This window comes from Schistocerca cancellata, chromosome 8, assembly GCF_023864275.1.
Source record: "Schistocerca cancellata isolate TAMUIC-IGC-003103 chromosome 8, iqSchCanc2.1, whole genome shotgun sequence".
NCBI lineage: Eukaryota > Metazoa > Arthropoda > Insecta > Orthoptera > Acrididae > Schistocerca > Schistocerca cancellata.
This window is the reverse complement of record NC_064633.1, coordinates 559,943,151-559,956,622: the sequence shown is the minus strand read 5'-3', so window position 1 is coordinate 559,956,622 and position 13,472 is coordinate 559,943,151. Positions and strand designations below refer to the sequence as shown.

The 13,472-nt window shown below is 38.4% G+C and overlaps 1 protein-coding gene across 11 annotated transcripts in view; it reads left to right on the top strand.

The window, feature by feature from the left end:
* Positions 1–13,472, top strand: part of LOC126095728 (anaphase-promoting complex subunit 4) — a 135,818-nt gene that overhangs the window by 53,373 nt on the left and 68,973 nt on the right. For all 11 annotated transcript variants that reach the window (XM_049910496.1, XM_049910491.1, XM_049910495.1 and 8 more), the window contains one exon: positions 7,500–7,735. In XM_049910496.1, the coding sequence (XP_049766453.1) occupies positions 7,500–7,735 (236 nt within the window). The remainder of the gene's footprint in view (positions 1–7,499; positions 7,736–13,472) is intronic.

Below are 13,472 nucleotides of genomic sequence, written 5' to 3'. Positions count from 1 at the left end.
TCCTTAAGGGCAACTAAACTATGTGAATAATGTTCACAGTCTTTGTGAACATCTTGCATGGATGATAATTTAGGAAAATGAGCTAGATTTCCTGTTTCCAGCTGACTCACCCAAAGTGTCAATTTCATTTTAAAAGCTCGTATTCGATCTACGAAATGAGTAATTAGCAGATCTTTACCTTGTAGTGAAATGTTCAAAGCATTCAGATGGCTAGTTAAATCTACTAAGAACGCGAGATCAAATTTCCATGAAGGCTCTTTCAATTCAGGAAAACACATGTTATTTATTTCCATGAACATATTTATCTCATCTAATAGGCAAAAAAATCGATTTAATAATTCACCACGACTAAGCCAGCAGCCTCGCTGTAATAAGGCTGGCTACCATACTGGCTTTCTACATCCTCAAGAAAGCTTTTAAATTCTCTGTGTTATAGCCCATGCTTCCTTATATAATTGGTTGTACGAACAACAACACTCATCATATTTTTAGAGTGATACTCTTTGCACATAAGTTTTCCTGGTGGATCAAACAGTGAACGCCCCTTATTTCATTAGGCACGGTCAGTTTTTGCATTTTCTCCTTCAACAGCGCAACGAAACCTGATTTTTTTTTTTTTTCCCTGTCATCGCTGGTGCACCGTCTGTAGACACTGAAACTAAAGAATTCCACAAGAATCCTGTATTTTCAACACTTTCTTCAACACTACTTAAAATATCACCTCCGGTTGTAGTGTTCTTCATGGCTACTACATCGAGGAGCTCCTCCCTCACCTGAAGATCTCTATTAACACCTCTAATAAATATGGCAAGCTGCGCTGTTCCAGTAATATCAACACTTTCGTCCAGAGCTAGAGAATACGCCATAAAATCTTTACAGATATTTGCAAGCTGGCTCTGGACGTCGTCTGCCATGTCCTGTATGCGACGCATAATGGTCGTGTTAGATAGTGGCACAATCCAAAACTGTTCAACTTGAGATGGACACAAATGTTCCGCTGCAACTACCAAACATTATTTTATTAAATCGCCATCAGTGAAGGGGTGCAGGGATTTCGCTAAAAGCAAAGCAGTTTTGTAACTCACTCTGAAAGCTGCCTCAGTTGATTATTCTTCGTCGTCCAGATCTTCTTCAGATAGCTTCCTTTTAAGTTTAATAACTTCCTGTACACGATCTGGTCCATCACATTTTCCACTTCCGTAGTCTTTCGCGTGGTACGACATATAATGTTGCTGCAAAATTAAATTTCCTAAAAGAATTCAGCATTTTGTGACATACTAAACATTTTGCAATACAATCTTTTTCTGTAAACAGATAAAATTCCTCCCAATGGAAGTTGAACTGCGAAAGCATGGTTGGGGTTACACAACGGTGACTTGACATGATTCTTAACGAGCGAAATGACTGTTAGAGCTGATCGTAGTACTTTAAATGTTACACAGTCGGCGTGAATTCAATAGGCACGCTGCGGCCTTATTCAAACGTGCGCGCGCATTTCCCCTCCCTCCCTACTCCGCGACCTTGCACCTGCTCGCGAGTACATGCCTGAGCAGACGCGAGTACTCGCGCTCAAAACCAGCCAGTTGTTAAGCCCTGCTGTATGCAGTATCTATCTTACCCCTCATGAGATAAGCCTCTACATCCTTACATTTGTCCTCTGGCCATCCCTGCTTAGCCATTTTGCACTTCCTGTCGATATCATTTTTGAGACGTTTGTATTCCTTTTGCCTGCTTTACTTGCTGCACTTTTGTATTTTCCCATTTCATCAATTAAAGTCAGTATCTCTTCTGTTACCCAAGGATTTCTATTAGTCCCCGTCTTTTTACCTACTTGATCCTCTGCTGCCTTCACTATTTCATTCCTCAAAGCTACCCATTCTTCTTCTACTGTATTTCTTTCCCTATTCCTGTCAATTGTTCCCTTAAGCTCTCCCTGAAACTCTGTACAACCTCTGGGTCTTTCAGTTTATCCAGGTCCCATCTCCTTAAATTCCCACCTTTTTGCAGTTTCTTCAGATTTAATCTACAGTTCATAACCAATAGATGTGGTCAGAGTCCACATCTGCCCCTGGAAATGTCTTACAATTTAAAACGTGGTTCCTAAATCTCTGTCTTACCATTGTATAATCTATCTGAAACTTGTCAGTATCTACAGGCTTCTTCCATGTATACAACCTTCTTTTATGATTCTTGAACCAAGTGTTAGCTATGATTAAGTTGTGCTCTGTGCTCTGTGTCATTCCTTACTCCCATTCCATATTCACCTACTACATTTCCTTCTCTTCCTTTTCCTACTGCCGCATTCCAGTCACCCATGACTATTAAATTTTCGTCTCCCTTCACTATCTGAATAATTTCTTTTATCTCATCACATTTCATCAATTTCTTCATCATCTGCAGAGCTAGGTGGCATATAAACTTGTACTACTGTAGTAGGCGTGGTCTTCGTATCTATCTTGGCCACAATAATGCATTCACTATGCTGTTTGTAGTAGCTTACCCGCATTCCTATTTTCCTAGTGATTATTAAACATACTCCTGCATTACCCCTATTTGATTTTGTTTTTATAACCCTGTAGTCACCTGACCAGAAGTATTGTTCCTCCTGCCACCAAACTTCGCTAATCCCACTATATCTAACTTTAACCTATCCATTTCCCTTTTTAAATTTTCTAACCTACCTGCCCGATTAAGGGATCTGACATTCCACACTCCGATCCGTAGAACGCCAGTTTTCTTTCTCCTGATAACGATGTCCTCTTGAGTATTCCCCCCCGAATGGGGGACTATTTTATCATTTAACCATACAGTAAAGCTGCATGCCCTCGGGAAAAATTACAGCTGTAGTTTCCCGTTGCTTTCAGCCGTTCGCAGTACCAGCACAGCAAGGTCGTTTTGGTTAGTGTTACAATGCCAGATCAGTCAATCATGCAGACTGTTGCGCCTGCAACTACTGAAAAGGCTGCTGCCCCTCTTCAGCAACCACACGTTTGTCTGGCCTCTCAACAGATACCCCATCTGTTGTGGTTGCACCTACGGTACGGCTATCTGTATCGCTGAGGCACGCAAGCCTCCCCACCAACGGCAAGGTCCATGGTTCATGGGGATGTAATGAGGCTTAACATTTACCAATACTTAACTGGCCATATAACTGTGTAATATGTGAACAGTGAAAGTAAATAAATGTGAAACTCAACTGTGCTACTGCTGACTATATTGTTCACAGTAGTCAGTGTTGAACTTCCACCTCCCATTTTTCAGCCAGTATAACAATGGAGTACGTCAACACGTAGGATTGCCAACGTAGAAATAAAGCATATGAATGTCACAACTGGTTGAAACATTGTGTAGCAACCACTACATGCATTTTCATCTCAAAATGAGTGAATACCAAGCTGTACAAGTTATTGAATGACAAGCTGCTAGGTTCTATAAGTGGCTGTAATTTGCAAACCTGCTCGTAATGTGACAACTATACACTGATAGGTCACAATATTATGACTACCTGCTTAATAGTTCATTTGTCCATCTTTGGAATGAAATACATCACTGATTCTGCATGTCAGAAATCTGACAGTTTGTTGGTAGGTTTGTGGAGATTATGGCATTAAATGCCTCTGCACAGGCCAATTAATACACATAAATAACAGGACGCTGATTTGCATATCCAGTGGTGGTGCTTGATAGCGACCCAGATAGATCGCTGAGACAGCAGCATGAATTCACTATAATGCTCCTCAGACCTCTGTAGCACAGTTCTGGCCCTTCGAGGCAGACATTTATACTGGTGAGAGATGACATCACCATTGGGGAAGACGTCAAGCATGAAGGGATGCAGGTGGTTCACAGCTGTTAGCATGTCTTCGATTACTACCACAGATTCCTTAAAAGTTCAGGAGAATGTCTCCCATAGCATAATACTTCCCCACCAACCTGCATCAGTGGCAAGCTGCATGTTTCGAGCTACAAACATTGTAGTGTGAGGATGCAAAACTCGACACTAAATCTATTGTCAAAAATACAGTAGTGACGAGACAGTATGAATGCAAGAAAGGTGAACTGAAATCGGTATCAATGAACTAACTAAACCACAATCTTGTTAAAAGTAACGGTCAATCACAGAGAGTTCCAAGTCAAGTTCAGGTCTAGAGCACAAAGTAACAGATGTAGTGGAGTAACAGCATATGGAGGCTTCAGTAAGAGATTTGAACCACCTGTCCACTCTTTAAGGGCAGGTACTTAAAGGGCCAATGGTCATCCATGTGTGGTGTGTTTGCCAAGACCTGTGGAGTTGCAGCAACCAAAACTGTAACTATGTGCCACAAAAATATTATTGTATTGTATTGTACTGTATCACCATCATTCTCTAGACTAAGACTGGAATGGTAGCATATCAGATTCCTAGCCCTTCCGATTTGGACACTCTTATTAGTACAAGGGCAAGGCAGAGACGTTAACCTCACTGAAAAGTAGTGCCCTTATTGTAGTGGAGAGTGGATGGACTTGGAACACATGCAGAAATTGAAACTGTTGTCATAAGGAAGATGTCTGTGTTTGTGTCCACAGTGGACACATTTTAATCCTGCTGACATTTGTTCATGACTGAGTTGTTGAACTTTGTGTGAACAGGATGAAAGATGAAGTGTCCGTCTATGGGAGCAAGACATACCACACCTACATAAATGTGCAAGTAATAGTGGGTTAATGTTGAAACACAGTTCTTCAAAATATTTTAGTAAGTGGATGATGATTTCATAAAATGCCTGATTTATTATGTACCATTGAGCTCTGGTGCTGACTAAACAAGCCCATTATGAATTTCACAATTTTTGAATTCTCTCTCTTTTTTTTTTTTTTTCTGTGCTCCAGTAATCTAACTTAGTAATGGCACTAAATAAATTTAGTTGACTGTAACAATAGTGCAAACATTCAAGTGTTCAGATTTGCTTTAACATTGTAGTTTCCCCATATTGCAACCTGCAAAACAGATTCTCAGATGTGTAGATGGTTGAGTTCGTCCTGCTGGCAGAGTATTTTATCACAGTGCTTTAGTGTCATAGCTTACAGTCACCATCAGATGTTATCAGTGCTTGTGAGATGCCAAGAAAATACTTATATACCGTATTCTGATCATCGCTTTCCTTGTGACATTTTCCATATTAATTCAATCCTGTGTCACCTTGGAACATCCCCTGTGGCCTTTTGTTCTGTATTCAGTTCATTCCTGTAAATTCACTTATTTTGCTCCCATAGATGACAATGGGTGCACAGATATTAATTTTCTGGTTTTCTCCAAAGCTTCCTGGGATCTCTAGGAGGTTTGCTCTCACTATAGGTGCTGCCACCCCCATAATCTAGAGCACTCTGTCCAATCCAGTCCTGTTGTTTGCTCAGAGCCCCAAGTGTTATGTAATATGCTCACTCCTAACACTCCCAAATGTTGGTACTGCAGGGTAAAAGCATACACAGATGCTCGCAAAGTATTCCAGTTTTATTTCCAGGTACAAAATGGCACTGAATGAACTTTGTGTCTCAAAAGATGGTTGTAACATTCGCCTGCTTTATTTCATCGTTGATTGTCCTCGGTATCGACATACTGTGTTGCTATACTGGCTGAAAAAGGGGGGGGGGGGTCGTAAGTTCAACACTGACTGCTTTAAATGATGTAGCCAACAGGTGCACATTTGCATTTCACTGTTCACAACCCCCAGTAATACACAGTTAATTGGCCAGAGCACTAATGTTTAACTTTTGATAAGCCTCATTAATAGTTTGCAGGCAAGCATCAACATACTGCTGCAATAGTTTACTGTTGAACATCTACGAGCAGTAAAAACCTAAATATATATTTCAAAGTCTTTCAAATAAATTGAACAAACAGTTATTGCTTTAATACAGGGCCTGTTGTGTAACACTTATTTCATGGTTAAGCTGATGCATTGTTGTTGTTCTAACCAACACAGGCTTCTTGTCTGAAACTCGGTCGTGGACTGTCTGCCTCATGACCAAAAACTGGGCCTTTATATATCAGCACAATAATAGATGCTGAAACTACACATTGTTTGATGTTTAATTTACAGAAATTACAATTAAAACATAATTTGTTCAATCAACTGAATACATCAAAAAATTGTGTTTTTTTTTTTTTTTAACAGTTTCTTGTACTACAAGAGTTAGGCCGAATTACTTGTTTAAATGATGAAATTAACAGATATCGTTACGGAAAAAATACTTTTGACAAAACTGTTAATTAGTTTGGAATTAATTAAGGCCTGGTTTTGCTAACATGTTTTCGAATAGAGCCAAATACATTCTTTAGGAATACTATTAGTTGTTCCTCCAAATTTTTATAATTAGTACAGAATTTATATTTGTTTATGAGTCAACAATAGAATTTAAGTTACGAAACAATTACTGATTTCAAACTATAACAAAGGATACTAACTAAGAATAGTCAAAATAAATCAGGAAATTAATTACATGCACAAAACTAAGCACAAAATTAGATCTGGTGGTATATTCTGTAAAACTGAAGGCCATCCTTTCTCTTTTATGAAAATGTAGATTATACTCGCGTATGTTAATGGTAATTAGTCAGAAATGAAAAAAATGAATTTTAAGGAGGCAGATGGCAAAACAAGAGGGGGGAGTAAAAAAATATCCCAGCTTGCTTCGTCACATGGTCAGTTAATCAATTTAGGTTGCTGTGTCATCAAACTTGTTTATACAAATAAAAATGAAAAGCTTTGGCAGAGATATTGCTTCTTTCCACCCAACTCTTATGAGTCACTATTATGTTCTTAGTGTGCAGGTGGAGTTAAAAAAATTACTGACCATAGAGTATCACTTTTACAGAGAATTTATTGTATTACAAAACAGCAAACCAATGGACAACATTTGTGAGCTACAGTGCTAATGCTACAATTCCTGTGAGTAGAAACGAAACAAAATTCAAAATAATGCAAATATGTGCATGTTACATAAGTTAGCCTGTAAATTTTGTGGTTGAAGGAATGATGAGAAAGATTTTGGCTGAAACTCTTGTCTTTTTATTGTAAGTGAACAGAACGCCATGAGCTTTTATGTATCATTGTTGTGTTAACTTCTGGCTTTTTCTTAGACTTTTAACACTTTCAAGGAAAGTCCGTCTCATATTAACTATCTAGCCGTCATTGTATTGAGTTGTGGCGAGGGGGGCTGCTTTAACTTATTTTTATCTTGATTTTAAACAGAAATGTATCCCATGTTTTGTTCTTCAAGCAGAGCATCAATGAAGTTTAAACATGACCAACAAATCTGATAAATGCTTAAATGTTTCATGAATTTAAATGAAAATTTCTTTGGAAGTTGATGGTTGCACATCATACTGTATACTGATACAATGAAATATATAAGTTCTCACAAAACTCTAGCTAGAGGTTAATTGTTTGTTTAATGTACATTTTTCGTACTATGTGTAGTAATGGAAACACATGTGAAAACATGTTATTTCATTGTAGGTACTTGCTGAACGGTCAACTGAGCTCCATGATGTGGCTTTGAAGCATGCTGTTATTGACAGTCTGCTGACATACACAGGACTTACAGTCCAGTCTATTGCAGAAGCCTGGGAGAATATTTTGCTTGAAATGGACTCAAAGTTAGCCTCCTATGCTGATACAGTCCCTGAAGGTTCTGTGTCAGCTGACTTCCTTGACCTCCTAATGTTTGGAACAACATCACTTGAATTGGAAAAGTGAGTAATATTGACATATACAAGATCATGATTACTCTGTAAAAAGTACTGCATAAATCAATAAATAACTTATTGCTGACTATTAAAGATATGGCATTATTCAACATTTTATTACTTCCCAAGGGTACTGTAAATAATGATACCAGGCATACGTAGATTGTGACATAACAATGTGAAACCTTTGTCAAACAACATGATGATATGTGCAAGCAGAATAATAGCTAGCTGGTTACATTGTGGTTTTCTTTATTTATGAGGGGTAAGTCAGCACATGCCAGATGACGAGCAGCTGGCCAACATTTACTTTTGGTTGGGCAAGTGGTGCCTCACATTACCCCAGGAGGAAAATCCTGTCTATTGTGAACCATATTTGCTGTCCAATCACGGAAAAGTGGTGGTATGCAGACTGACTGTAAAAACGGTATCACAACATTTTGCATTGTTCAGATTAGTCGTGATACACCGCAAAGGAATAGAGTTATTACATCGCGAAGGAATAGAGTTATCAGAAGGCAAAAATGGGAGGTTAAAATATGATGATGAGATGGAGCTGCTGGTCATTAGAGCTCTCCAATAAGACCATTTGCTCCAGAGCTACAGCTAATCAAGAAACCTATTTCACTATCACACTTCTTCATAGAAATGTTATCAGTGATGACTTTTGAGTAATACATAACTTCTCCTGTTGCCTTGTTAAAATCTGCTTCTTTTGTCAAAATGTAGTATAGTTTACAAATATTAATCTCAATTACATTCTAACGCAGCTGAAGCTGGGACAGACTCTTGAGACAATATATTATTAAAGTAGTAACTCAAGGCAAGACAGATCAATAGCTCATGCAGAAGTCCAGTCTTGGTATAAAAATAAATGTATAACTTCAAAGATGATGTGACTTACCAAACGAAAGCGCTGGCAGGTTGATAGACACACAAACAAATACAAACATACACAAAATTCAAGCTTTCGCAACCAACGGTTGCTTCGTCAGGAAAGAGTGACAAAGCAACCGTTGGTTTTGTGTGTATGTTTGTGTTTGTTTGTGTGTCTATCGACCTGCCAGCACTTTCGTTTGGTAAGTCACATCATCTTTGTTTTTAGATATATTTTTCCCATGTGGAATGTTTCCCTCTATTATATCAATGTATAACTTCACGTATATTGTTTCGAACCCCACAGTAAGTCTCATTTCACCAGTTTATTTATTTATTTTGATCCAACGTACAGGTTAGGAACAGTTAGTATTTTAAATTCTTATCTGTAGGATAAGTACACTTTTCATATTACCTTTACTGCTGAGCTCACTTACCTCTATCCCATAGCTGAGATGGGTTCAAATAGTGCAAAAGGTATTTGCTTCAGAGTGGTAATAGTACAAAAAGGTGTCAGTTTTCTTGGAGCATGTATGCTAGCAGATAGCTTTTTGCAAATATCATTTACATGATCAGATCAGAAATTTTGTCAAGTATTCTTTTTTAATGTATTCATCACCACTAAAATTTGGTTTTCAGGGGATCAAATTCAATATGTTGTTGTATTCATCTCTTGGTCTCCTTCATGATTTTTACCCTCCACACTTCCCTCCATCACTAAATTGGTGAGCCCTTGGTGCTGCAGAACATGTCCTACTAACCGATCCCTTCTTCTAGTCAAGTTGTGCCACAAATTCCTCTTCTCCCCGATTCTATTCAGTACCTCCTCATCAGTTACGTGATCTACCCATCTAATCTTCAGCATTCTTCTGTAGCACCACATTTCGAAAGCTTCTATTCTCTTCTTGTCTAAACTATTTATCGTCCATGTTTCACATCCATACATGGCTACACTCCATACAAGTACTTTTACAAAACACTTCCTGACACTTACATCTATACTCATTGTTAACAAATTTCTTTTCTTCAGAAATGCTTTTCTTGCCATTGCTAGTCAACATTTTATATCCTCTCTACTTCGACCATCATCAGTGACTTTTGCTCCCCAAATAGCAAAACTCATTTACTACTTTAAGTGTCTCATTTCCTAATCTAATACCCTTAGACTACATTCCATTATTTTCATTTTGCTTTTGTTTATCTTATATCCACCTTTCAAGACACTGTCCATTCCATTCAACTGCTCTTCCAGGTCCTTTGCTGTCTCTGAAAGAATTACAATGTCATTGGCAAACCTCAAAGATTTTATTTCTTCTCCGTGGATTTTAATTCCTACTCCAAATCTTTCTTTTGTTTCCTTCACTCCTTGCTAATATTCATATTGGATAACACCGGGGATAGGCTACAACCCTGTCTCACCCCTTCTCAACCACTGCTTCCCTTTTGTGCCCCTTGACTCTTATAATGGCCATCTGGTTTCTGTACAAATTGCAAAGAGCCTTCTGCTCCCTGTATTTCACCCCTGTCACCTTCAGAATTTGAAAGAGAGTATTCCAGTCATCCTTGACAAGCTTTCTGTAAGTCTACAAATGCGGGAAACGTAGGTTTGCCTTTCCTTAACCTATTTTCTAAGGTAAGTCGTAGGGGCAGTATTGCCTCACGCATTCCAATATTACTACGGAATTCAAACTGATCTTCCCCAAGGTCAGCTTCCACCAGTTTTTCCATTCGTCTGTAAAGAATTCGTGTAAGTATTTTGCAGCCGTGATGTATTAATCTGATAGTTTGGTAATTTTCACACCTGTCAACACCTGCTTTTTTGCAACCATAACTTATTAAACTGATGGTTTGGTAATTTTCACACCTGTCAATACCTGATTTCTTTGGGATTGGAATTATTATATTATTCTTGAAGTCTGCCTCATACATCGTCTTCACCAGATGGTAGAGTTTTGTCTTAGCTGGCTCTCCCAAGGCTATCAGTAGTTCTAATGGAATGTTGTCTCCTCCCAGGGCCTTGTTTCGACTTAGGTCTTTCAGTGCTCTGTCAAATTCTTCACGCAGTATCACATCTCCCATTTCATCTTCACTTACGTACTCTTCCATTTCCATAACATTGCCCTCAAGCACATCATCCTTGTATAGTCCCTCTATATACTCCTTCCACCTTTCTGCTTTCCCTTCTTTGCTTAGAAGTGGTTTTCCATCTGACCTCTTGATATTCATACAAGTGGCTCTCTTTTCTCCAAAGGTCTCTTTAAATTTCCTGTAGGCAGTATCTATCTTACCCCAGTGAGATAAGCCTCCATATCCTTAACATTTGTCCTCCAGCCATCCCTGCTTAGGCATTTCGCACTTCCTGTCGATCTCATTTTTGTGACATTTGTATTCCTTTTTGCCTGCCTTATTCACTGCATTTTTATATTTTCTCCTTTCATCAATTAAATTCAATATTTCTTCTGTTACCCAAGGATTTCTACTAGCCCTCGTCTTTTTACCTACTTGATCCTCTGCTGCCTTCACTATTTCATCTCTCAAAGCTACCCATTCTTCTCCTACAGTATTTCTTTTCCCTGTTCCTGTCAGTCATTCCCTAAAGCTCTCTCTGAAACTTTCTACAACCTCAGTTTCTTCAGTTTTATTCTACAGTTCATAATCAATAGATTGTGGTCAAAGTCCACATCTGCCCCTGGAAATATCTTACAATTTAAAACCTGGTTCCTAATCTCTGTCTTACCATTATATAATCCATTTGAAACCTTCCAGTGTCTCCAGGCCTCTTCTATGTATACAGCCTTCTTGCATGATTCTTAAACCAAGTGTTAGATATGATCAAGTTATGCTCTGTGCAAAATTCTACCAGACAGCTTCCTATTTCATTTCTTACCCCCAATCCATTTTCACCTACTATGTTTCCTTCTCTCCCTTTTCCTACTCTCGAATTCCAGTCACCCATGACTATTAAATTTTCGTCTCCCTTCACTACCTGAATAATTTCTTTTATCTCATCATACATTTCATCAATTTCATCATCATCTACAGTGCTGGTTGGCATATAAACTTGTACTACTGTAGTAGGCATGGGCTTCGTGTCTATCTTGGCTACAGTAATGCGTTCAGTATGCTGTTCATAGTAGCTGACCCGTGCTCCTATTTTTTTATTCGTTATTAAACCTACTCCTGTGTTACTGTTATTTGATTTTGTATTTATAACCTTGTATTCACCTGATCTGAAGTCTTGTTCCTCCTGCCACCGAACTTCTCTAATTCCGACTGTATCTAACTTTAACCTATCCATTTCCCTTTTTAAATTTTCTGACATACTTGGCCGATTAAGGGATCTTACATTCCACACTCCGATCCGTAGAACATCAGTTTTCTTTCTCCTGATAACGACATCCTCCTGAGTAGTCCCCACCCAAAGATCTGAATGGGGGACTATTTTACCTCCGAAATATTTTACCCAAGAGGATGCCATCATCATTTAACCATACAGTAAAGCTGCATGCCGTCAGGAAAAATTATGACTGTAGTTTCCCCATGTTTTCAGCCATTTGCAGCACCAGCACAGCAAGGCCGTTTTGATTAATGTCACAAGGCCAGGTCAGTCAGTCATCCAGACTGTTGCCCCTGCAACTACTGAAAAGGCTGCTGCCCCTTTTCAGGGACCGCACGTTTGTCTGGCTTCTCAACAGATACCCCATCTGTTGTGGTTGCACCTACGATACGGCTATCTATATCACTGAGGCATGCAAGCCTCCTCACCAATGGCAAGGTCCAGTCGACATAGATGGATTTATTTGTATTTAATGGGCTGTGCCTTGAATGCCATAGTTCTGTAGTTTGTTCAGCTATACGGTCATATCCACACAGTCAAATGCTTTTTGTAAGTCTATAGTGATACCACATATATGTTCTTTACTGTCTATTGCTTAAGTGACATCTTCGATTAATATGGATGCTGCTGTAATGGTGGATGACCCCTTAACAAAACCATGCTGCCCCTTAGAAATCACTTTTTTGTTTACCGAGAAGTTCCAGATTCTTATATATATTACTTTGTCAAAGATATTGGATATTATTGGAAGAACAGATATGGGTCGAAAGTTTTCTACTAGATTTCTGTTTCCTTTTTTAAGAAGAGGCACAACTCACACAATTTTCAGCTCATCAGGTAATAGACCATCTTCTATGTGAAAGTTGATGATTGCTGATAAAAGTGGTGCAATTTTATGAATACATTTCTTAAGAGTGTCCAGACTAAGACCATCATATCCTGGTGTGTGAGAATCCTTCAAGCCACTCACTATTTTAATTATTTCTTCTTTACTTGTTGGTGCCAAAAATATGCTTCCTGATACTGGCGTTCCTCTTAAATTGTGTTTGTGATTTTTAAGCTGATTGTTTATGCTGGAGCCAACAGAACCAAAGTAATTGTTAAGTAGATCTGCCACCTTATTCTGATCAGTTTCTATTTTGTCATTTATCAGCAAGTGATTTTCAGTTGTATGGTTCCCAGATTTACCCATTTCTCTATTTACTAGTGACCATGATGTTTTGGAAATATTATTTGAGTTTTGAATGACACTTTCAAAATGTTTCTGTTTTTCAGAAATTAGGAGGTCTGTATAGTATTTCTGATACTTTTTGAACTTTTCTTTTAGTTTTTTATTCCTCAAGTCATTTAACATAGCATACTCATACCATCTTAGTTTTTCTCTAGCCTCAGTGACTGTATACAGTTTCGGGTACAGCGTGTGACTGAATTATCTTTTTTATTAATGGACAGACTTGGTTGAGAATGTAGTATAATTCACTTGAGAATTTGCCATAACTGTAATGTGTTGTTAGAATACTGTTCCAGTCC